The sequence below is a fragment of the Mesocricetus auratus genome, unplaced genomic scaffold (genome assembly GCF_017639785.1).
Source record: "Mesocricetus auratus isolate SY011 unplaced genomic scaffold, BCM_Maur_2.0 Super-Scaffold_6730, whole genome shotgun sequence".
NCBI classification, from domain to species: Eukaryota; Metazoa; Chordata; class Mammalia; order Rodentia; family Cricetidae; genus Mesocricetus; species Mesocricetus auratus.
This window is the reverse complement of record NW_024429184.1, coordinates 29344108-29369861: the sequence shown is the minus strand read 5'-3', so window position 1 is coordinate 29369861 and position 25754 is coordinate 29344108. Positions and strand designations below refer to the sequence as shown.

Below are 25754 nucleotides of genomic sequence, written 5' to 3'. Positions count from 1 at the left end.
GACGACTTAACATCTTTTAATAGGGCAAGATAAAATCTGTATGGGTTATTCATTTTGCCATAATTTGTATTGCAGGCACTTTCTTCTTCTTCTTCTTCTTCTTCTTCTTCTTCTTCTTCTTCTTCTTCTTCTTCTTCTTCTTCTTCTTCTTCTTCTTCTTCTTCTTCTTCTTCTTCTTCTCCTCTTCCTCCTCCTCCTCCTCCTCCTCCTCCTCCTCCTCCTCCTCCTCCTCCTCCTTCTCTCCCATCTCACTCTTTTTTCAAGGGATACAGGGTTTCTCTGTGTAACTTTGTAACTTGTCCTGACACTTATACTGTAGATCATATTGACCTTGAGTCACAGAGATCTGCCTGCCTCTGCCCCCTTAGTGCTGGAATTAAATGCATGTGCCATCATGCCTGGCTGGAGGTGTTTTCTATGTATCTCAAGTGTGTAATGGCTACTGAGAATATGTAAAGATGTGTTGTCTGTCTTTGTGTAATGAAATTGTTCCACTTTTCCACTTGGGTGTACTGGAAAACACAATTTAGTGGAGCAGCTTCCAAGAGAGTGGTGGATCTTATATATACAATGAGATTGTGGTGACCTGATTATCTGTCAGAATATAGTACGCCTATAAATCAATGTTATATAAATCTTGTAAACACTGTTAATTTCTTGAAATATAAATAATATGCCTTCAAAAGTTTCAAAACTGCAAACAAATATCTAGAATGTAGACAAAAGCAAAGAATGACAACATCTCTGGAAATTATGACACTGAAGAGGATAGTTCCTTACCACTTTCCAATATCCAGGCAGTGAATTTTAATTAATTTTCTGATTAGCATCCAAGGAGAGCAAACTAAACCTTCAAATAAGAGATAAATTTTACAACTGGGTGTGGTGGCAAATGCCTTTAATCTCAGACCTTAGAAGACAGATGAAGGCTGATATCTGTGAACTCAAGGCTTGCCTGTTCTACAGAGTGAGTTAAACAATAGTAATGAGTACACATAGACATTGTGTTTTAAAATACCAAAAACAAAAAGAAAATAACTAAAATTTTAAAAATATGTTTATATAAAATATCCACTAACTCCTCTTTAGAGATATAGCTGCTTTTTTTTTGTTTTACTATCTCTGAACTTTTGATATGTTCATTTATGTGAACCTCACTTTCTTCATCTACCACCTGCATAACAGTACTTAACTCCTTCACTGGTTGCTGCATGATTGCATATGTGAAGCATTTCAAGTGTTCTTCATATATAAATGGTAGATCTAGCTAATTATTTTTATTCCATTTACCCTAGTTAATCTCTAGAAACTACATTTCTTTACTAGATGTTGTGAAACGCTTGAATTCAACCCTATTGCAATAAACTACAACTTATTTTGAAAAACATTTTACAACTTATTTTGAAGAAAACTCAACTTCTGTCATTCCCAAAACATTTTTTTAAATTTTATTTTCCAGTTTAAATTTAGATAAGAAACAAGGTTGCTTCACAAGTCAGTTCCAGGTCCCTCTCCCATTCCCTCCCTCCCTCCCGAGCCCTCCCCCCCCCCGTTATCCCCTCATTTCCCCAGGGAGGATGAGGCCCTCCATGGGGGTGTGCATAGTCTGTCATTTCATATAGGGCAGGGCCTAGACCCTTCCCCAAGAGTTCGGGGTGAGAGTGCACCTCACATTGTTCTATGGGAGTCCAAAGTCCGTGTGTATACTTGGGATGGGTACTGATCTGCTGCCCAAGGCTCAATAGATTTCCTAGGCCTCTTTTTTGATAACACTTAAAATACTTAGATATTATATAAATTTATATTTATATAAATATAAAGAATGAATTGAGTCTGTTTAGTATATTTGATGTAGACTACTCTCAATGATAACATTGCTGAAATAACAGAACATTTCAGTGTGCAGAATTTTATTAGAAGATAAACATGAGCATATAAAATACACAAGACTATTAACTGGTGCAGGGGTACCTTATTCAACTAAAAGCTTGAAGACCCTGGACTTTTGGGGTAAGACATTTCAGCCACATGCAGATGAAAGTTTCCTTATCACTATTCCTGCTCCTCAGTTCCACTGTTGATATAAATGTCCTTTGATTGTACGTGAATCAGTCACCCTGCCCTTTAGCATCCTAACTGTGCACTGAGTCCAGCTGCAGGTGCAACCCTTCCACATTATTATTGTGATATTTTGTTTTAAAATGTGTCATGATACTGAGCTGCTGCAATATATTAAAACACACATTTGGTCATGGAAAGTTTATTTTTCACAAAAGAAATCCATTATTCTTTTTTATTATTTATTTGGGGATTTAACAGTAATGGTTCAATTATCCTCACTCTTACTCATCCCTTGTTTCACACCCAGCCTGTGGCCGCAGGTTCTACAAGTCTTCCTCTCAGGATCTCCAGTGTTCTCGTTGTCCAACCCACAGTTTCTCTGACCGAGAAGGATCCTCGAGATGCGAATGTGAAGATGGGTACTACAGAGCTCCTTCTGACCCGCCATACGTGGCATGCACGAGTAAGTTCAAGCTGGGAAAAGAATGGCTCTTGTTTCCTTTCCATTCATTATAACACTCAGTGGAGCATCAATCACCAAGGCAGGCTTTACGTTTGAAACTTTCAGTTCTTCTTATGTGTAAATCTTTCCATTCAGTTAAGCAGTAAAGTTAATATAATGTCACCTCTCCCAATTAAGAGTCATTTAATAATACCTCTTTTAGGTATGGTATTTCTTAGTAATCATTATAAATTATTGGCTGTACAGTAACTGAAATATGACTAAATTGTAGTGTTTTCTGAACCATAATCCTGGTGACAAACAGCAGCCTATTTTACATATTGCTGCTTCAACTAATGAATGTTTGAGAGGCCCATGTAGAAAGCAGTCTGATTTATTGTTATCAGTCAGTCTCTAGCATATTATGGATAAAATAAATATGTTTACTGTTATATGATTCAAAGGAAAACTATTTTAACAATCATACAACTCTTTTCCTTGGGTGTGCTAACTGTTTATTTTTGGCTTCCAAAGGGCCTCCCTCTGCACCACAGAACCTTATTTTCAACATCAATCAAACCACCGTAAGTTTGGAATGGAGTCCTCCCGCAGACAATGGCGGAAGAAATGATGTCACCTACAGAATATTGTGTAAGCGGTGCAGTTGGGAGCAAGGAGAATGTGTCCCATGTGGAAGTAACATCGGATATATGCCCCAGCAGACGGGCTTAGAGGATAACTATGTCACTGTCATGGACCTGCTTGCCCATGCGAATTACACTTTTGAAGTTGAAGCTGTGAATGGAGTTTCTGACTTAAGCCGATCCCAGAGGCTCTTTGCAGCTGTTAGTGTCACTACTGGTCAAGCAGGTAGGTGCTGTGTGTCTTTACTGAGTTTATAATGTGGGGAAGCATTAGCTAGTCATCCTGCTTGAGTGGCTGTTAATGCCACTACACAGAAATTAATTTTGCCAGCTTATTGATCTACCTTTTAATTATTTCTCCTACTAACTGTTAAGTGACATTTATACTTATTAATATTGCCATTGTTCTGGCAAAGGAAGTAAAGGCAGAAGCCTCCTAAGGCAGTTTAAACTGCTTTACGTTGTTTTGTTGAAAGCTCTGAAAGAGAAGTGAGATACTACTGGCCCAGGTATTGCATAGTATTGGTCCCTTTAAATGAGGTTCATGCTCATGAGCATAATGTACATGATAGCTAATGGATGAGCTTGTTGTGCCATCATAGATTTCCTAACCAATTTTTTACCACGTAGATATTTTACAATATGATTCTTGTAATATCTGAAAACATCGCTGTTTTACTTTGCATTAGAGCATTTTTAGTTCATCAGTAAATGTGGACTCTAGTGACTGTCCATAATTGTCTAACACATATTTAGCAAATTTAATGAGTATGTCAAAAGAAATGAGAGTTGTGAACTTAACTTGTAGCTGTGCTTAATACTAGCTTTCATTATTTTTTATTGATATTTGAAATGCTGTCCTTAGTTTTTGTGACAGTTAATATGTTCTGAAAAACACATGTGAACAAGTCAGCTTGAGAAGTCAGACATTTCTGAAACCACCAGAAAAATCTTATTATTGGAAAAACTTTCAGAAATTGGAGCTTTTTTCAGCTGAGGCTGTTCAAAGACACCATGCAGTTGATATTTAGTAGATATAGTCAAGGACTAGGATCACCTGTACTAAAAGTGGCCCTACACTAGATGGTGGAGTTTTGTGACTTAATAAGAAGGCCCTTATGGTCGTTGGCTGACTGTCTGAAACCAATCAGCATTCTAACTAATAAGAGCCTGATCTAGCCTTCCTTTCTCTGTTAATTTTAATGCAGTACTGCCTGCTTAAATTTCATTCGCATAATGACAACTGCATATGGACTTGTGCTGAGGGATTGAGGGGTACGTGTGCATACACTTCACTTTTTAATGTGGTCAATGGACTGCTATTGTACTCTGAAAAGCACTGGGAAGGAATCAGAATAAAAACTGAAACTCCTTGAAGAAGAAATATGTTGTTTCTCTAACTGGTCTCACTAAGAAGCAATCAGCAAGATGGAGTTTGGTGTGAGGAACTTGATTCAGGATGGAGGTGACATTAGATAACCAGGGAAGAGAAAAGCAAGTAAAAGTGGTCAAAGTGGAAATTGAGCTGTGATGCTGTCTTGTTGGAATCTTATTCAGTCTCTGGGGAGTGGTCTCCACTTAATGAACTTCTATGTTATCCTTTGTTGAAATGATTTTACACTTCTGTGTTTCCAAGATTTTGAATGTAAGTTTCACTAGGAAGGAATATGGTATCATTTTTCAGACAAAAAAAGTCTGTTGGAGGCAGGGAAGTGAGTTCTGCTTCTTGGCAGGTATCTCAGCAGCTGGTAAAATAATTTCTTTTGTCCTTCACCAAGGGGATTGTGACCACCACATCACATTATCCATTACATAAAATTCAATGATGTTAAAAAAAATAAGGGAGCAAAGTTCAGGCTGTGTTTAGAGAAAGACAATGAGCTGGGCTGGGTCAGTAAAGATTTCTCTGAAAGGATAGTGGGAGCCTAGTTCTTGAAAATAAGACCTGATACAGTGAATAGAGCTGGGTTTGGGGAGTGAGCAAGTGTAGTTGTTGATGGAGTGTTGATTTTTGTGTACCCTCCACAACACATCTTACCTATTAATTGTAGTTTATCTCCCATTTGTTCAAAATAGATTTTTCCCTCTCATAATATATCATGATTACAGTTTCCCCTCTCCGCACTTAGCCAAGTTTTTCTCTCCTTCCTCTCCCATCCAGATATACTGCTTATATTACTCTTATTAGAAAACAAACAAGCTTCTAAGAGATAATAATAAAATATAATACGATAAAATAAAAGCCAACATTACCAGAATTGGACAAAACAAACAAGTAAAAGAACTCAAGAGAAGGCATTAGAATCCGAGACCCACCAGTTTGCACAGTTAGGGGGGAACCAATACAACTTCTCCATGTTTTGTGAGTTGTGTAGGTGTTGTCTTCAGCAATTCAACGTTGCTGTCAGATTGGGGAGAACAATCTATAGTCTTGACAACAACCTGGGTTATTTGAGAATTGCAACTAAAACCCTTTGGCTGAAAATTGTAGTAAATGTGACCTATCCCAGGATTGGAAACTTCATTTTGGTGAGAAAAGATGGTCAGGTGGGACTCTGTCTCCTCTATTCTTTAGCAATTCCAGTTAGATTGCCTTAAACACCTAAGTTTTCTGAAGACACAGGGTGTACCTGAGCACCAATCAGTGTGATACAGATATCCTAATATCACTTATCACTGATGTCTTCCTTCTTTTCTCTCCTATATTGTAATTTTTATTGTACATAGATGAATGGGTTATATAGGATTCCTATATCATACCATTAAATGTTTGAGCGAATTTGTGAAATTTTACAAGTAAAACATTGAAGTTAAGAATATGACTTTTAAGGGATCACCAGTAAATAGTTTGACCCAAATTATTGCAATTAATTATACTGACTACTTCAGTATAAAGTGATGTATACAAACATATCAAAGAATGTTTCTAAAATTGCTTAGTTGTATAATCTATTACATGGGAACTCTCAGGTTAAGTAAAGTAAGAACTATTGAAAGAAAGATGACCTAATAATTCCATGTTGATATTAGTGAGAGAATAACTTTGAGGGATAACTTTGATAAGTGTTATATTATCTCTGATTGTCATTTCATTCCCTTTCTTTAAGGAAAGATAAAATTGTATACTTCAGTTTAATTAGTTTTATGTTTTTCAGTGCCCAGAACTCATTTCTGTGTCTGAATTTTTTTGTGTCCCTTTAATTTGATTTGAGATATTTATGTAATGTTCCAAATTAAATATATTGGTGAGGTCATATGACACAGCATGATACATAGCAAAACTATACTAAAAAGATGCTAGCACAAGTCATTTTCTTTGATTTTCAGAATTAAAGTGATTCAGCTATAATATTTTTCTCAGAAATTATCCCAAATCATTTCTTTACAATGATTTAAAATGGACATAAATCAACTTACATGATTGATATATAAAATGAATTGTTTCCATTTAAGTTGGTGTATTTTTATATTTCTTGGAAACTGTAACCTTGATTTATATTTGAAGGAAATATGCTATTAAGAAAATATTTTTTCTTGTTCTAGGACATTTAGTGATTATGTAAAATAACGTTATATTTGGCAGTCTCCATAAGATATCATTAGTTCACCACTAGGTTAAAAAAAGCCACAAGTACAAAAAAATAGTAAAACATCATTTAGAAAGAGTGTTAATTTTATTAAAATTGCATTCATGAGCACATCTATGGAATCTATAGCAGAAGAGCTGAGCTCTGTCCTTTCTAAATTCTGACGTACAAGCTTTGAGCCCAGTGTGTCTGCATCAGATGATGGGCTGTGCAAGGAGGAAAAGAGAAATAAAGTCTTACAGTAATCTGTCCCTCACAATCCAAGACCTTATAGGAAGTGACCTCAGAAAGTGCCATTTCACACTCCCTTCCACCTCCTTCCTGGAGGACAGGCTGTAAGAGCAACAGATAAAAAGCAGGGATCTCTAAGCTGGAAAGTGAAGCCTCAACAAACCGAACCCTGTTGAGCTTTGCTTCAAGGATGTATAATCTCCACAACTGTAGGAAAACAACTTTAAGTATGACTATGGTATATTCTAGTGGACCATTCTGATTAATGTAGCTATTCATCTGTGAAGTAATTGGACTTCGCCAAATTACCATGAAAGAAAACATTCTTTTCTACAAGCATGAGGTCAAATAAGGCATCCATCTCTTTGTTTCCTTCTCTAACTGAGGGGTGCAGATATTTATACTGTTTATGGACTTGTTTAGGGAGGGGCCGTAGTGAAAGGCACAGTGACCTGTAGCCATGCTTCGTTTTCCCTGCGAAAGACAAACTGATTAACTTTCTATGGAGAAGGGTAGCTGTGAAGTGATGGTGGCACAAAGCTCTGTACAAATTAGTTACAAATTTTTATTTCGGTTTTCAAGCTTGAATAAGTTTGTCATATTCCTGGCAATTTTAATCTAGCAATTTGCACATGATTAAGAAGTAAGTGCTGTATATAATATTCTTGTGAAATAATTTATATAACTATATTTTAGAGGATTAAATTTGTAACTTGCTAAATTTAAACCCTTTCTTTTAAATAAATACTGGATTGTTACCCTTGAGCAGTCCATAATGATAGTATTATGTAAAGCAATTCTTATACCATGTACTGCCCTTAATAGAAGGTCTTTAATTTTGCTACTGAAATTTCATTGAGTCAAGGCCTTAGCCTCCTTAAATTAATCCCCTAAAACAGTATTTATGAAGGAATAACCACTTCACTTTTAAATTAAAAATTCATTTAATTGAGAAATAGAATGTAGATTTCATGAATATGTGCCAAATTTATTCTTTTCTTTTAAGGAGAAAAAGTACAAAGGTCATGTTCACTTAAGGATATAAATTTAATGTGAAAAATGTGCAGGATATAATCTTTGGTAGACTTCTGTTGAATTTATTAACTCTGAGATACTAAACAATTGAAAGTAATAAAATAACAGATTTATTGTTATGGTAGTAATTCGAATGCTAATAGGAATTAAACCAGAGTAAATTTTTTGTTAATCTTAACCAGTCATCTCAGTGCACAGACAGCTTTGGTGTGGGAGTCATTAATCTGTTCTTGTGGGGCTGATTGTCAAGCCATTTCTATTACTAAAATAAAAGTATTGTAGAAATAGACCATGAAAAACCAGAAATTAGAGCTTCATAAGATGTTTATGTGTGGACGAATATTCATACATGAACAGGTAGTGATGATGATAGTAAGCACTTTTGTCCATGGATTAGTAGAAAACGGTTCTCCCAAGCTCCACTTCCTGTTCACTACCTATCCCACTCATGCAAGCCACTCAGGCAAGTTCCTGAGCCTACATAGTGACATCACCCTGAGAGCAGTAGGAGATGGTCTTTACATCAGTAAGCACCTAGTTGTCCCATTTCAGTACCAGTCTACTGAAAGAGAGAGTAAATGTTGATTATTTTATTCCTCGCTTTGTTGGTGATGAATTGAAGCAAATTTGATTCAGACAAGCAATCTTGTGGAATGATGCAGAGCTATCCAGAAAACATCTGTACTTATCCACCAATGCAGTAAATTAGAGCTATCTATAAAAGACATTGATTCACGAGGATCATTAACAGTTCTAACCAACTGATCCAAGTAATAGGGTAAAGGAAAGACCACTATCATGATCTCGCTTCTCCGATCTGCCAATTATAACTATAGTAGGCTGATCTTTACTTGTTTAAATCTGGTTTCTATGACTTTGTTCTTTTAGAAGCAATGGACAGACTCAATTAAGAGGTGAAAGATCCATGAAAATTATCCAATTTTCCTGCACTTCATTCACAAATAGGTCAATCAGAAAGGGAGAGATAATTGCTCCATCCCAACAAAATTAATCCAGGACACACAGAGCAGAAGAGGTATGCTCTGTGACAAAATATGTGACAGAGATGTACATATAGACCCGTGTATATTTGTAGTTTTGCAGACAAGGATAATAGAAAGGCCTGTGTGAAAAACAATAACCATAGGTTTAAGATATGTAATTCTTAATTATCCATTGTATGTTGATATCAGATAATTAGTATCTCAAGTTTTGATAATGTCTGATCATTATGTGCAACATACAGAAGGATGCAGTACATTGAGCATAGGATCTATAAAGACAATCATATGTGATAAAAAGCAAACACTGGTTTAGTCATTACCACTAATGTATTGTAAGGTGTTTTCTATACTTTTAGTCACAGCTATTAATTCTAGATGTGTCAGACTATACCATATATAATTTATTGTACAGACATGAATATAAATAGGAAGAGCAATATATATATGAAACAAAAATATGCTTTTAGAACTTCCAGTGTATGGAGGAGCTGGTAGAACACCAACATTACGTGATGAAAATGTAAATGGAGTGTCATCTGAGTTTCCTAGCAAGGCTGCCATAGCAATGCATGAAGGGAACGTTTTTAGCTAGGTACTGATAGATTCAAGCATCTTGGGAAATCATATGAATGAAGACAGAAGGAAATCCATTAGATTTGAGCATATTTGAAGCTATGAAAGCAGTTTTGCTGGAAAACTTGAGGTAGAAAACATCATAATCCTATTTACATGGTTAGAAACAAATGCACTGTGGCCTGTGCAGCAAGCATGCTTGGTGTTGGCTGAACTGAACTGTAATAGATTGCTTTTTATGCTGATTTCATACAACATTTATCAAACAGCTAAAGACTGAGACAGAAAATGAATCTGAGTTTTGTTTGGAAAGAAATGGCTGCTGTTGTTCTTTCCTAATGCATTATCATAACCTTGTTTCCTCCTTGTTTTGACATTTTATTCTATTTTCTTGCATGTCTGACATCACCGAGAACCCAAATTTAGCCTCACATAAATTATATTGTAGAGAATCCCATCGTATCAGAAATAGAGGTCATAAAATGGAGACATGTTAAATCTATAAAGAAAAACTATAGATGTATTACCATTTCTCCTGTAACATGTTGCCATTCTTTTTGTTTGTTTGTTTGTTTTTCGAGACAGGGTTTCTCTGTGGCTTTGGAGCCTGTCCTGGAACTAGCTCTTGTAGACCAGGCTGGTCTGGAACTCACAGAGATCCACCTGCCTCTGCCTCCCAAGTGCAGGGATTAAAGGTGTGTGACACCACAGCCCAGCATTATGTTACCATTCTTAATGATGAATGTTACAAATTCAATATGCATCTTATATAGACGGCCTTGGTTTTTAACTGTAAGTATATTTTTATGGGCATTAATATAACTTGTTGCTATATAGTGTAATTTTATTATACATTTTTTACCTTTTGTTTCTCTTATTTTTCCATATATCATAACTTCTGTTCCATAATGCATGTTCACCTGTTTTTAATTGTGGAAGGATTTTGTTGGATGCATATTTGTGTGATGTGGCAGCCTGGTAGTACTTACTTGATGTGCTCTTTAAGTTTCATCTCCTGAAAAAGACACACACACACAAACAATACCACACACACACACACACACACACACACACACACACAAAGCAAGAAATGTTTTGAAATTATTCCTGTTATTTTCAACACTTCTTAATGCTGAACAAACTTTATTTTCTTATTTAGACATTAGTTTATTGCTAAAATTTCCATAAACAGAACACCATTAACATATTTCAACAACCCTAGAATATTCATATAGCCTGTAAAGTACCTGCTACATGAATTCCTTTTATGTCAGGAAAGATACCAACTTCCTATAAACTGCTGCCCATCTATTTTGAAGTTTCATTCCTTTTTGTTTTAAGCCTAATGTGAGAATGGGTGAGCAGACTGTAATTGTTTTATCCTTGTGACTCTTCAGTCTTTTTTCTGGGCAAACCTCAGCTAATCTGCTGAAGCAGGAGCAGTTGATTTCACATTTTGTTTGAGATTAAGTTACTAATTAGGGTTCTCAGTGGATACGAAAAACATTGTCTTCTGAAAAAATGTGTTGGGTGTTTGCAAAGCCTATTTCAACTTCAGTTCCTAACCTTTAGAACTTGAAAGCTACAAACAGGTGTTTCTGATGATATATTCATGTGTTTACCTTAAACACTTGCACTGGTATACAAGCTCTCCTTGAGATCCCCTTTTGTCTGTTTGCCTCTGAACTTTCCCAACTCTTGGAACTAGAGTTCTGCCAAATTGCTTTTATATAAGGCAACTTAGAATATATATTCATTAGAAATAAAATAAATCTTTACATTTAGCCCTTTAAACTTGTGACAGATCAATGCAAAATCTGTTTTGGTTGCATTATATTTTAGAATCTTGAATTATTTTTATATTTTGAACAGATGAATTTTTTTAATGTATTTGCATTTAGATTTTTTTCAAATTGTAATTTAGATTATAAAATTTTAGAAAAGTCCCACAATTACACGTTTATAAAATTGAGTCAATAGTAATTGTATTTCTTCATTTTTTTGTGGTATCCATGCTAAATATATACTTTTGCAAAGAGGTGTATTATTTTTTAAATGAAATGTGACATCTACCAAATAGGTTTCCTGTGCAGCATCAAGTTGTTCTTGAAGACAAGAAAATTGTTATGTGCATTCTTGACAGATGTCAGTAACATCAAGATATATTTATTATTTGGAACAGGAAAAATGAGTAGCATGTAAAGCCATATTTTCCAATAGCTATTACTTAATTGGACATTTTGTTTTGTATATCTACTCTTATGTGTATAATAAACACATCTAAGAGAATTCAACATTGAAATCATGTTTAATGTTCCACTGAATCACTGCAATTATACTGCCTCTGTTTTAAAACATTTTTTATTGTTCTTGGGGTGTAAATAAATGTATTGATAGTAAAAAATTAACAGCACATCTAGGAAGACTTTATTTAATAATAATGATGCAAAATAGTTTTTATGCCATTCAATTAATCTAATTTATAACTGTTAGATTGCCACAGCATGCCTTTCATCTGCAAGAATTGCACCCTAGAGAGTAGTCAACTTATTAATTCATCACTTGCCTTTCTTTATGGTTGCAAGTCCCATTACAGTATGAACACAGAGTGACACTCTTCTGAAAGCTGCCAGCCAACTGGTTCCAGTCTAGCTGACCTTTTGTTTGTAACCATGATCCTAATGGTTTTCCTATTGGCTTCTGTTTCTCATAGATTGCATTACAATCTACTCCTTTGTCTTATGGTATCTTGATGGGGACAGAACAGTAAGAGTGAATTGCACACCTGCAATTACAGAGCTTTAAAAGTGGAAGGACCTGCTTCAAGTTAACCTGTAGGCTTTTTTTTTTAAATGCCTTTTGATTTATCTGTCACTTGATCCATCAGCAATGAATAATTTTCATGGAAGGTGCACTTTAATTACATTCCCATTTGACTTGCATTATCAACCTCTATCTAGGTAATTAATCTCACCAAGTATCCAATTTCGGCCTTTATTGCTGGCAAGCAGACCTTCTGAATTATGTGTGCTTGAATGGGTCTTGGGTCTTTTCACCAAGCAGCCCCTGAAAGAGATCTGAGGCTCTCCAAATCCCAAAACTATGTCTTGGATTTTTTTCTCATAGATACTGTGAATAAATTATATTTTGTATTACACATGTACATGCTCAACTTGTAGATTATTGTCACACTTAAGAATAAAACTAGGTCGTCTCTCTCCTTGGTGTGCCCACACTATTTGTCTCTTTTTCAGGGGAGGATGTGGGCTAGTTAGTAAATACAGTTGATACTTGTGTCAGTCTGCTGATGTTGGGAAATAACCATCTAAACATTGGTGGATTATTTTACATAGGGAATTAGGTGTTCCTGAATTAATGTGAACAGTTGTGTTGAAGATAAATCAAAATCAGAAGGACTTGAAATTATCTTTCCACTTTCTGCTGTCATATTCTGTTTTCTACAATTTTCCCTATTCTGAGTTTAGGTACTTGACATTCAACCTAACTTTGGAGTTTAATTGCTAAATTTCCACACTGAATAATGCCAAAGATCATTTAACCATTTTAGTGTACATGTACATATATGCTCTGAAATATTAAATTGTTCCTTTTGCTCAAAAAATTAAGACTTTGACAGTTTTTAGAGTTTGGAATTTTGTGGTATTTTGCTTCTCTATTCAGTATACTTAAAATGTGGTGAACTTCTTGGGAAAAAATCACAGTAGGGAGGAAAAATAGATTGGCTCTCTGAAAGGACTCTAAATACATGACACGATTTTAAGGGGCAGAGTTGTCTGCTGTGTGGAAGAGAAGGCCCTCTGATCATCAGCACGAAGAGGTTAATGTGTCACCCAGGATGACAGAGATTTGTGATAGTTGGGGAAAGGAGTACTTTCTTGTTACATACACTTATCTAAGAACACAAACTTTGGATATTTGAAATCTTTCTTTACTCTTGGTTTTTCCAGGCAGGGTTTCCCTGTTTAACACCCTTAGCTGTCCTAGAACTAGCTCTGTAAACCAGGCTGGCCTCAAACTCAGAGATCCAACTGCCTCTGCCTCCTGAGTGCTGGGATTAAAGGAGTGTGCAAGTGTGAATTTATACAAAAATCAAAAACTATATTGCTGTCTTTATGTGTGGATTGGCTTCCTTTCTTATGTAGTTTATATATAGAGTACAATTTACAACTTATAAACCTTTAATAACTGTGTATCTGCCTCTAGTCCTAACCTCTTACAAAAGCCTGCTTTGCATCTCCACAAGACTGTAGTGTATGATTATATTATAAGATCAAATACCACACCATTAAAATATAATTGTATTTTAATCTTTCAATGTGTGTATCTTTAATCTGATCATTTTAATTAAAACAATTGAATACTTTTTAACTTACATTATTAAAGCATTTAAAATTTCCTTATAAAAGTCCTATTCCAACTGGGCAGTGGTGGTGGCACACTCCTTTATTCTCAGCACTCAGAAGTCAGAGACAGGCAGATCACTGAATTTGAGGCAAGCATGGTCTACAGAGTGTGTTTCAGAAAAGGCTTCAAAGCTACAGAGAAACCCTGTCTCGAAAAACTAAAAAAGAAAAAAATCTATTTCTTCATAATTCAAGAATCAGAGACAGGCACATCTCTGAGTTCGAAGTCAGCCTGGTTTACAGAGCATGTTTCGGAAAAGACTCCAAAGCTACAGAGAAACCCTGTCTCGAAATACCAAAAAAAGAAAAAAATCCTATTTCTTCTAAATCCAAGAATTCTTTCACTTTATACATTTGGGAAAAAAATCCCTTTTTTTCTCTTAATTTGACTGCATATTTATCATCCCAAGTATTTCTGAAGAAAAAAATTAATACTTCTTTTGTTTTTACCAAATATCACTGCAATAATACACAGTGGAATCAATTACAGTTGAAATTAAGCAGAATGAATAATTCTAAGTGATTTACTACTATGAACTCCTCAGTAAGACATGTGCTTACATGTTCCCATACATACCTACATCTGCATTAATTTGTATTACACATTTTAATAATCATTTGTAAAGGAACAATCATTGTGTAGATTTTTTTTAACTTGTGGTCTTATGGTGATCTGTTTTGGAATCTTTGAATCATGAAAGTATGTAACTTTAAGTAATTGTTTTTAATCCTTAGAACAGCATTTGAATTACAATGTGGACGTTTAACTGATCTTTAGAAGTAGAAGGATTGAAGTTAAATAATAGAACCGCTATACAGTGAGTCCACATATTCTTGGTTAGGATTTAAGAATTATTCAAGAGCCGGGAGATTTTCTTCTGTGTTATCTTCTTTTCCAATTTATGTCTTTCAGACATTTTTTTCAATGGACTGTCTTGCAGAAGCATGTAAGACTAGGGTCATTGAGGCAATAAATATCTTGAGCCGATATTATATTCCTAAATAAAACTAAACTTAGTTTCTATGTAGTAGTGCATCCAAGAAAAGATAGAACACAGACACACAACAGACAAACTCTCCCCTAGATTTAGAATCATAAATTTGTATTTCAGTTTAATCATTTGATTTTTGAGCTTGGACAGACAATCAGATCTAGCTCATAAGTTAATCACCATGTTATAAGTTATTAAGTTATAAGTAGTCATTAAGTAAGCATTCATGTGCCAGGATGAAGTTTTGGAAAGCCATGGTACAAATGTAAGTCTACCAAAGCATAATCTTGTTAAAATTAGTAAAATAATGCTGATAATTTTACTTTTGGTTACAATTGCCTTCACTAATCTAATACATAGCACTTATAGCCAACTAGGCTATTAAAGAATTATAAATTTTTGGATATTGTTTTAAAGTAATGCTAGTATTTGCCTGGGATCTGAGCAAAACTTTCACAGTCCATATAACTCCAGGAAATAATACAGGCTTTTAGATATAATTGATTACAAAATTGGTACTATTTCTCAATAGTGTAGTTTTCCTGTTTTTTAAAAGATTCTAAGTATGCATGCATTTTATTTCAGTGATCTTGACAGTTAAGCTATATGACAGATGTTGAGTCTTTATGAATGTACATATATGTATATATTTTAATATTTATGTATTTTCATATAAAGTTGATTAACCTCTTTCTGTAAAAATTTACAGTATGTACCATATCATAACATGCATAATTTGTCAATAGAATACAGGAACTTTTCTACCTTTTTACTCAATTTTGTATTTTGAAGGATAGATAAATGACATTTAATGATAATATTTTTTTGAGAAATAACTGGTTTATTCTGGTGCATACAGTACAGGTCCTAGCCTGCCTCCCCTGTATAAACAGCTCCCTTCTCCCCTCTCTCTCCTCTGTTGAGGATCTCTGGCAGGAAGTCAGCACCATCCAGGGACTGGCCAGCTGGAGGCTCTTTTGGTTGGAGCAGTTCCTACCTTCCTTCTTGGTGGCTTCTCAAGGACAATTCCTAGAGCACAGATTTTCTAGGAATGTCAGTGAAACTTTTGAACTCAATAATCTGGATTTGTTTAGATTTGGAAAGGAATAGTCCTTTTCCCTTTCCTTCAAATAGTATGATAGTTCAAACTGATTTTATTTTATTTTTATTCCCATTGAATATTTAGACAGTTAACATCTTTGAGAAATTTTATGTTTTTGTAAACATGCATATTTGAATTGAAATCTAACTCATGGCCAGACTAAGAGAACTGTGATTTCCTTGAGTACCATTTGGGGGAGAGAGCTGGGGTTTAATGATTGATTCAGATTCTCAAGCAAGCAGAACATTCACTGTCCTAGTACTATTTGAATTTACAAGGAACTTAAATATTCTTCTTTCATTTAATATATTCAATCGGTTCCTATTTGCATTAACTCCTTATCTCTTGACCGAATTGAGTCTTCAACTTTGCATGTTTACCGACATGCAACTTTCTTACTCTTCGGAGTGTTGATTAAGAATTAAGAAGCTAAAGCCTGCAGAGTACTAAGAAAGAGGAAGGCTTCCCATGTGTTTTTTGGATGCTCTGGGCTTAACAAATACAGTGTGTTCTGACGCCCCTTTACATAGAAAATTTTTTCTCTGTCTTTTAATTTACTGCCCTGACTTTTCTTTTTGGTAGGATTTTTCCACAAGATCGCATTCTTGGACTGCTCATCCTCTGCATTTCTGTTATTGGACCAGTTCCTCTCATTCCGTCAATCTCTGTTTCAGTGCTTCTTTCTTCTGCCCCAAGTTCCCTTTCTCCTTCTTCCTCCTTTCCTTCCTTGCTGTGAGTTTTCATGGAGAACAACTGAGTGCTGAGAGAAAGGCTTGTTTATAACACAGCTGGTATTCTAGTGTGACAAAAGTCCTGTGGATGGGCAATTTATTTCTCTTCTTTATTTTTTAAGTTTGTTATTACTATTTATTATTGTTTTTATTATTATTATTGTTATTATTATTATTATAGAACATTGTGGAGTCTGTCCTACTCTGTGTGCATTCCTGAGATTGGACTTGGACTAACAGATTGGGCCCAAAGTGCTCTTACTTGCTGAACCATTTTGCTGGTCAGAATTCATTGGTTTGTGCACCACCTGTTTGCCCATGCCCCCATCTCATGATCTTTACGTCTTTAAGTTTCTTCCAACTTAGAACCTAATTTCTGAGACCAGTGCTAAGAATAACAGCAGGTCAGTCTGTGATACTCTTATTATTTGATACAAAAAGGAATATTTTCTTTTTCCCAGATCCTTATGAGACAAATCTCTCACCTCCTGAACATATTTATATAAATCTGGAAACTTTTTTAAAATAGCTGTTTGAGACTCTTTGAAATAGATTTCTCATCTTCCTACTTATAAAAAAATGCAATGCAACAGAATAGTCAAACTGCTTTTATATTTGGAAGAGCCACTATTTTTATGAATAGAGCTGGTCAAAAGCTTACGGAAAAAATAGGTCTCGTTTCTAATGTATATTCCAAAGAATGGAAATGTTCTCTTGTTACTGCCTTGTTCTATCAGCGTGTAAATGCATTCACTTACTGAATGACCTTATGGTATGACCTTCAGACAATGATGTGCAGTCCTCAGAACTTTGCTTTTGACCACTGGTAATCCCTGACATTTTTGAGCAACCTTATCTGCGAAGATCATCCTCTAGTGTTCTGTATCTCTCAGGGGAGAAAAGTGAGTCTTCGAACTGTGCATTTGAAAGCAGTATCATTGTACTCTCCTGTTTGAAAGACACTTTCTGTGAAGATTTTCACTATGATGATTATATTCCATCCAAATACAGTAAATGTTAACATGCATTCCTTTATTATTTATGCTTTACTCGTTTTTTCCTCTACTTCCAACCCATACTCCTATAAATGGCAAATGAAAGAATACATTAGGTGATTTAAGTCTCCTTGTTCTTTCTTTCTTATGCTGTTTTAATTGCTCTGAACATCTTTCACGTTTATGTTAATAATGTTAAATTGTGAGAAGAATGTCATACAAAGCAAGAGGTTGCTTTGTGAACTTGAGCATAGTGGGGACCTGTGGTTGGGGGGAAGCAATCCCATTCTGCTCTTGTAAGGTGACTGCATTTCCTGAGAATTGTACATTTCACTGCTCTTGTGGCTTTAATGTGATGGCACCTGATGTGCAGGCCACGGTAACATATGGCTTATGAGTAGAACTCAGAATGATCATATATGCTCTGTATTTACTCAATGTATGTAAGGAACTTTTCTCTGGTTATCCTTAACAGTCAAGTGTAGTGTTATACATAAAGAGTGTGACAGTTGTGCATTTTTTCTTATATTTTAAAGCTTAGTAGTAGGGGAAAGACTTGAAGGTTTTGATCAACACTTGAAATGGTTTTCTCATTTTAATAGGTGACTTTAAAATTTTTCAATATTTTTGTGTGCATCTCTATGTGTGTGTGTGTGTGTGTGTGTGTGTGTGTGTGTTTGTGCACCCACAAGAACATGTATGTAAACTCATTTAGAGGTCACAAGTCAACACTTAGCTCAGGAGAAATTCATTTTGTTTTGGGGACCAGGTCTCTTTGACCTGGAGCTCACCCAGTACGCTAGCTTGACTGGTCAGTGAACCTCAAGGATCTACTTGTTCTAGTGCTAGAATGCAAATTTTTGCCACTGTACCTGGCCTTTTTATGTATTTTCTGAAGATTGACTCAGGTCCTCAGGCTTGCTGGCCAAACATTTTCCTACATCATCTAGCTTAGATGAGTTTTAAAAGGTTAATATTACAATTAAAGATTATCCAGCTTTTGTTGGATAGTAAGGGCATTATCTGTGTCTCTTTTTTATATTATAGTTACATACATACACTGTTTATCTTTCCTATAGTATGTACATCCCCAATAAGCCATCTTTTCAGACTATCAATGAGAGGTAATGAAATTTTGTTACCTGTGATTTGAGTGTAATTAATCTCAATTTCATTGTTGAATAGAAAATATGGTTACTTTTAAATTTTAGAAAATATCAAGGAATATATATTAATTTATAGGTTTTTGTGTCTTGATTAGAAATAATTTTACCAAAAGTTAGAAAATATGAGTTTCCTAGTCTATATTTTAGAAAGGCCTATAATTTTTTTCTTCTTTCAGAAAACTCCAAATCTTGGTGATGTTTATATTACCAATTATTTTGTCACCTGGTTCAATTCAGGTTCAATACTCTATTCCCTTTTATGACTTTATCTTACTGTTCCGTAACTAATCTGGTAGTACCTCTTACAAATCACAGGTGCTTTTGAAAAATATACTTATTTCATGGCTTTTTCTCTCTTTATTTTTAAAATGCAGTTCTTTATGTCCTTCATGTTGCCCTGAACTTTAATAAATCCTTTGGAATTATAATGTAAATACCAAAGAAACTGTTAAATTTTAAATACAACTCATGTCTTAGGATTGATCAGGGCAAAAAGCTTATGTTACAAATGTAGACAGATAATACATTACATGTGTGGGTGACTGTGCTGCACATTAACTGAAAACCTCATGCTTTTCTAATAGTAAAACCAGAAGGAGGGGATTTTTTACAGTATGTCTTGAGTATCCCCATATGTTCTTGAAGGCAGAGAAATTAAGCCCGGTGTTACATAAAAAGTTTCAGGGAGGAGTCAGCCCTTCCTAGTGTTAACACTTTAATGACTCACCAGCAGTCAAACCAGCGTCGTGTGTGTGTGTGTGTGTGTGTGTGTGTGTGTGTGTGTGTGTGTGTGTTATATTATTCAGAATGCAAGCAGAAGGTAAGCACATTGCCAGGGATGAAGTGGCTGGGGAAAGGACACAGGATGGAGCATGGTCCCCTGGCTCTGCTCTGCATTCCCAGGTGATTTCTCTTTTCCTGTGCTTGTACCGCATGGTTTTCCTAAGTCTACAAAAGTCAATTCTGATCAATTTGATGCTAGTCATACTGGAAATTATTTGAATAAGGGCACACATCACAATCTATTCCAGTTCCATGTTGTATTAAGTGTAAAGGTGAAACATGCAAATATATTCATGGTTATCAGGGAAGGAATGAATTTGCATCAGACTTCTAACCTTGGTATTTGTGATTTGATTCAGAACACCCTTGTTCTAATGCATAGAAAAGCCACAACGAAACAGCTTTCTGTGCAGAACAACAGAAACCACATCTTAATGTGCTGCTTTGGACAGTGTTCATTAAGTTTCCCTGTCATTAATTGTACATGTTTTAAATTGCTTTGCTTATAAAAAATTAAACTTTATAAGTTTGTATTTTTGAATTCTGGATTTAAAAATATTCTAAAAATATTTCATTCAATTACACTGAATAGTCAAGTGCTTTGTAAAGTATATTTTAGTTTTGCCTTCAAAATTTACGCTATATTAACAGGAGGAACACAAAGTCAGTAGTAAACAAATTCGTCATATTAGAGCACAGAATAAAGTTATATTAAAGTGACAACTGTGCTTCTATATATAAACTGCAAACAAGTAAAAAGTAAGCCTCAGAGCTAAGAAAAAATGGCATTTTCTAGTGCTTCCTAAATTGATACCCTATTAAAGGTTTCAAATATAGAAAGCCCTGGTTCTTCTGATTGTTGGTTTGTGGTGCGTTCTCTTACTGTAAAGAGATAGCAGAAAGGCAATTGCTAAAGGTAAGGACTGGCCATATAGCTTGTCGCATGCATAAGTTTACAGTACCAGAACAAAAAGACCTATTTGTTCCATTATCATGCATATTTTATTTTGTTAATATTATTCACTCATGAATTTTTTTAAACATTTTGTTTATTTTGGACCTGTTTGTTTTAGTTCTACTCGTCTCTGACCAGGACAAATACTTGTCCTCTGGTCAGTTGATCTTAGCCTAAAGTGAGGTAGGCAGTGTAGTTTCCTTATGTTGAAATGAGTTATACTTAAACATGTACACATTATAAAATGCCTTCAGAGTCAGGCTCCTAATAGTGTAGTTGAAAATCAGTTGTGTACTGTATGTTTCCTTAAAAAATAAGCTGCTAAATTATTTCTCTTGAATTATGTGAAGAAGTCATACACACTGTTGTCTCTGTTTGCCTTATTAAGGAAAAGTTATATAATCTTAGGTTGTTCATTCTCTCTTTGCTTCAAGATTTAGATGGTTTATGATAGCCACTGAATCATATAAAACAGCACCTTTGAAGAAATAAGTATCTATTAACAGGGTATACTGTGTAGAATTGCTTTCTATGCCCATAAGTGTTACACTGTGGAATGTCTTGGATAAGAAGGGAATGTGGCTTCATTACACGTTTCATTCGAAGTACTTCTTGTCCCTGGTTGTTCTCATCATTTCTTTAAGCCTCCATATTCATTTTCATCCATATGAAGTAAGTTCACCATTTTTTTTCTTGAAAAAGATACCTTTTTCCATGTAATTTTTAAAAAGGTTCCTGATTGTATTCCATAGGAGGGGTTTCAGCTCTAAGGACCTCATGAAAATGAGTTCTAAATGTTTAAGGTGTAATAAAAACAAGATGTCTTTTTCTTCTAGCTACATAAACTGTATTTTAGGAAGATGCATTTTGTTAAAGTGTCTCAGAATTTTGAAAAGGTTTAAGGATAAAGACAACTGAGGAAAACCCTTTGGATTTCTTCGAAGAATATGTATCAGGGTAGATCTCAGAATATAGTATATTCTAAAGTGTGGTTGAACATGTGGGAAATTAAAGTAGAGGCCATCTTTTTGAGCCACCTTTGCCCATTGCTTTTCCTAAGGTGTTGTGGCGATACCCTTTGTACACACTTTGGTAAAGTTATGTCCAATTTGTTACAGGCTCACTGGCCTTCCATGGCGTTAGTTTAACACTCATATTTGTGGGATTTTTATCTGAGCAATCCATTGCTTCATTGGGATGTTTGGCATATACTCCTCTTCTTTCTTTTCAAAAGATTTGACTTACTAGTCTTAATGTAAAATAATTATTCTATGTACCCGTAGCCATCTGACTTCATTCCACTATGACATTTGCATCCATCCATCCATTGTAAGTAGCAGAACTACAGATCTGCTCACACTTTAAAGAGAGTTTGTGTTGCTAACCTTAGTCATTAGCATCATTTCTCAGTATCTTCAGAGCCAAGCACATGTTTTTATATTTTTTAAGTTGCTGTACACTAGGAAGAAGATTGCACATTTAACAACATACCAGGTTCCACATTCCAGCTGTGTCACATTTTTACTGTATTAAAAATGCTATACATGGGAAAGCACTTTAGATATTATCAAAATGTTTGAAATGAAGACTATTATCTGAAAAAATCCAAGATGCTCCAAAGCTTATATTCATCATGCTTTGTATTGGTTAGAATGTATCATTTAAGAGATATTCTTTTGTTTTAAAAGTGTATAACAAATAGATAATTCAAAAATTATTTGAATAACAAATATATCAGTCTTGATATTTGATATAACTCTTTGCTTGTTACTTGCGGAATGTAAATTTTGGAAAGTATTTAGACCATGTGCTGTGGTTCTGCTAGCTTGTATAAAAGAACGTGATTATTTCTATATTTTCAATGATGTTGCTTATACTCTGCTTAGATAATAACAACAAAACCTTTCAACCATGTTTGAAGTAAAGATTGTAAGGGTTGGCAATCAGAACGCTCATTTCTGCTGTTTGAAAGAAGTGTGATAAATGCTTCCTGGCTAGTATTTCCTTCAGACCTTATGGAACATACTCTGCAGTTATTTAAATTAATTATATGCCATTTATTACTTTAGCAAAGATGTGCAAAAGAGAAAATACTCATTTGACTTAACATAGTTGAATGTTTAATGTAGCAAAAACTGTATTGCTATATTCACTTCAACTACATGGGTATCTTAGCTAGTGTTTCTATTGCTGTCATAAAACATGACAATCCAAAGCAACTTGGTGTGGAAAGGGTTTGTTTTATCTTACAACACTCAGACCAAACTCCACATTGAGGCAGGTGCTCAAGCCTAGGAACTGGAGGCAGGGACTGAAGCTGAGAAACCTACCAGTTATCTTACATGTGAAAGTGTAATAGAGGCAGAGTTCAAATGATTTTAGAACTCCATTGCAAGTTTGCTAAGTGTAAATTGTATTGTTGCCTCCTGATTGATACAGCAGTCTACAGGGAAAATAAGAATTCTAGAGATGTAACATGCTCTTGCAGTTTAAATCATAAAACTAAGTGACAATGAAAGAGATTAAATATATAAATACATCAAAAGAAAATGCTCAGAGTGATGGACAAAACTCAGAAAAAGAGTCAGAGCAACAGTGAGTAGTGAAAAGGGGAGGGAATTTAGAATTTGATTCCACAAAGCAAAGCATTATATTGCAAGGAGAAAACGGTGATGCATCCAATCATAATGATGGAAACTTTTGATGGGAGGAGTGACAACACAATGCTGGAGGTGATCAGACTTTAAATTCTGGTGGTCATCAGCATATTCGACATATCTTTAGTCTGTGCTACCCAGAAAATAAATGCAATTGATAATTAGCTCTGCATTACAGTCATCACTGTGAACTTGAACTGTTACATGTGGTTGTAGATACAGCAGGTTAACTATTACAAACAGATTTTTAAGTCAGGTGTGATATGAAAATTGATAGTTATCTAATTTAAAAACATTTACAAATGAGTAACTGGAAAAAAGTGAGGAAGAAATAATAGTGATCTTTAAAAATTCTAGAGCCTTATGTCTTAGAAAATTCTTGCATGCAGCTACAGTTTTTCTCATCTGCCTTACTAATTGATTTAATAACTGTTGGGTGCTTTTTTTTTAGCTGAATGCTCTCCTAAGCAGTAGTGATGAAGCACTATGAATCAGGATATTTTATTATGCAATGAATTATGATGTGTTGATATCCAAACTTTTTTGTACTACTGATAATCACACATCTTCACCAAGCACCAGCCATGGTACATGACTGCATTCACAAGCTACAGTCATGCAATATAGTTTCACAGGACACTCAATAAAAATTATTGAATTATAAGTAAAGGGAAAGAAATTAGCTAATCATTTAACTGTTTGTTTGCCTGTTTTTATTCTTCTCTGACACAGTGCATCCCAAATGTAGATTGATTTTTGCATCTCCCTGTAGTCTAGGATCCACAGATTCTGTTCGTTTTCCTCAGCAATTGCTTGGCAATTGTAATCTTAAACATTCATTGAAGAAAATAATTTCTTAGTGTAAATATTACTTTCTGTGCTGTCCACTTTATAAACATAGAAATATTATTCCTGAGTCAATTGATAGAACTTATTGATAGGAAGACATGTTATGTTGCTTACTCAGTGGATATAGGCATTAGAACTATATATCTCTTGAGCTTGCAAAAATATTTAATTTCATGTATTTGGTAGTAACTGATTTTTCTTTGCATTAGGTATTTTTCTCATTGATATTTTCTTGATTCAAACTTCTTCGTCTAGTCATGTGTCTGTATCTGCATATATGGAGAGATATAGATTCATTAAACTATGTTTGAATAAAAAATACAAAGCAATCCAGTTAATTGCTTAAAATTCTATTAACATAGTTGATATTGAAAATATACACACTTATTTTCAATATCAAAGTGAGTGATGACTCATTTTGGCTAGAATGCTTTAAAGATTCTCTTCATTTACCTCTTCATTTCTTTTAATTTGTGTACTTTGCATAGTTACATAGTATAGTAAGAGCTAAGTGTTGAGTGTGGGCAGGAAGAAGTACACTCAGGAATTATCCTGATTTCTACTGCTTTGGACAATTTTGTAATTATACAAAATTTGACATAATTGTTCCTAGAAATAGCTCTTTCATGTTACTTTGCTAAGTTTGGCTTTGCTTATTATACAGCTTAGCGGGTCTGACATAATTTGGAATGCCTTGCCTGCTTGTCTGGGAGACAGGACATAGGATGTATGTTTCTTTGTATGTATCTTGAAATCACTATCGATTTCTTCTTTTCCCAGCTTTTTTCCCCAATCTGGAATAATGACCCACGTGGTGACTTACTTCAATATTTTTGTACAAAATGTTTATTTACATTGCTGGGGATGGAACCCAAAATGCTGGGCATATGAGGCAAGTTCTCTGCCTAGAACTATACTAGCTCTTTTATGTGCATTTAAAAAATGTGTTCGTCAATATTCTTTGGAGAAAGTATATGACATTTCAATAGGCTCCAGTTTCCTAAGCCTCTTGCACAAGTTACCAGTTCCTCAGGATTGTGTTGTGAATTCTGGAGCTTACGTGCCTGTCACTCCTTCTGTGTCATTGCAATTCACCCTCCTTTGTTGAGATGATGACAGGCAATTCTTTATGAAGTGATTCTTCTCCAAATTAGAAAGCCCACTAGCCACTGAGTAAGAGAGTATTCCTTGGTATTCCTTTGACTAATTTGATTTGGAACTAGAAGACTGTCTTCTTATTTGAGATTTCCTTGGTCCATCTTCATAGATGGAGCCTAATTACAAAGATCTTGACCAATGTGATAAGGACTTACTTATAGATATGTTGTAGCTGTCGTCACATTCATCTTCAGCAAAGGGAGTTATACCAGGACAAACCATACTGATGCTTTTAACTATTCTAACCATCACATTAATTATGTGTTTTACTGTTCTAAGTAATCATATTCACAAAATTAGTAATAGTTTTGCTGTGGTGAAATCTCTCAAAATTGCTCTCTCTCTCTCTCTCTCTCTCTCTCTCT

General features: G+C 34.9%; 1 protein-coding gene across 5 annotated transcripts in view; it reads left to right on the top strand.

Annotated features, from left to right (window-relative positions):
- Positions 1-25754, top strand: part of Epha7 (EPH receptor A7) — a 148551-nt gene that overhangs the window by 54257 nt on the left and 68540 nt on the right. For all 5 annotated transcript variants that reach the window (XM_040740604.1, XM_040740600.1, XM_040740597.1 and 2 more), the window contains exons 4-5: positions 2369-2524; positions 3038-3373. In XM_040740604.1, coding sequence (XP_040596538.1) covers positions 2369-2524; positions 3038-3373 — 492 coding nt within the window. The remainder of the gene's footprint in view (positions 1-2368; positions 2525-3037; positions 3374-25754) is intronic.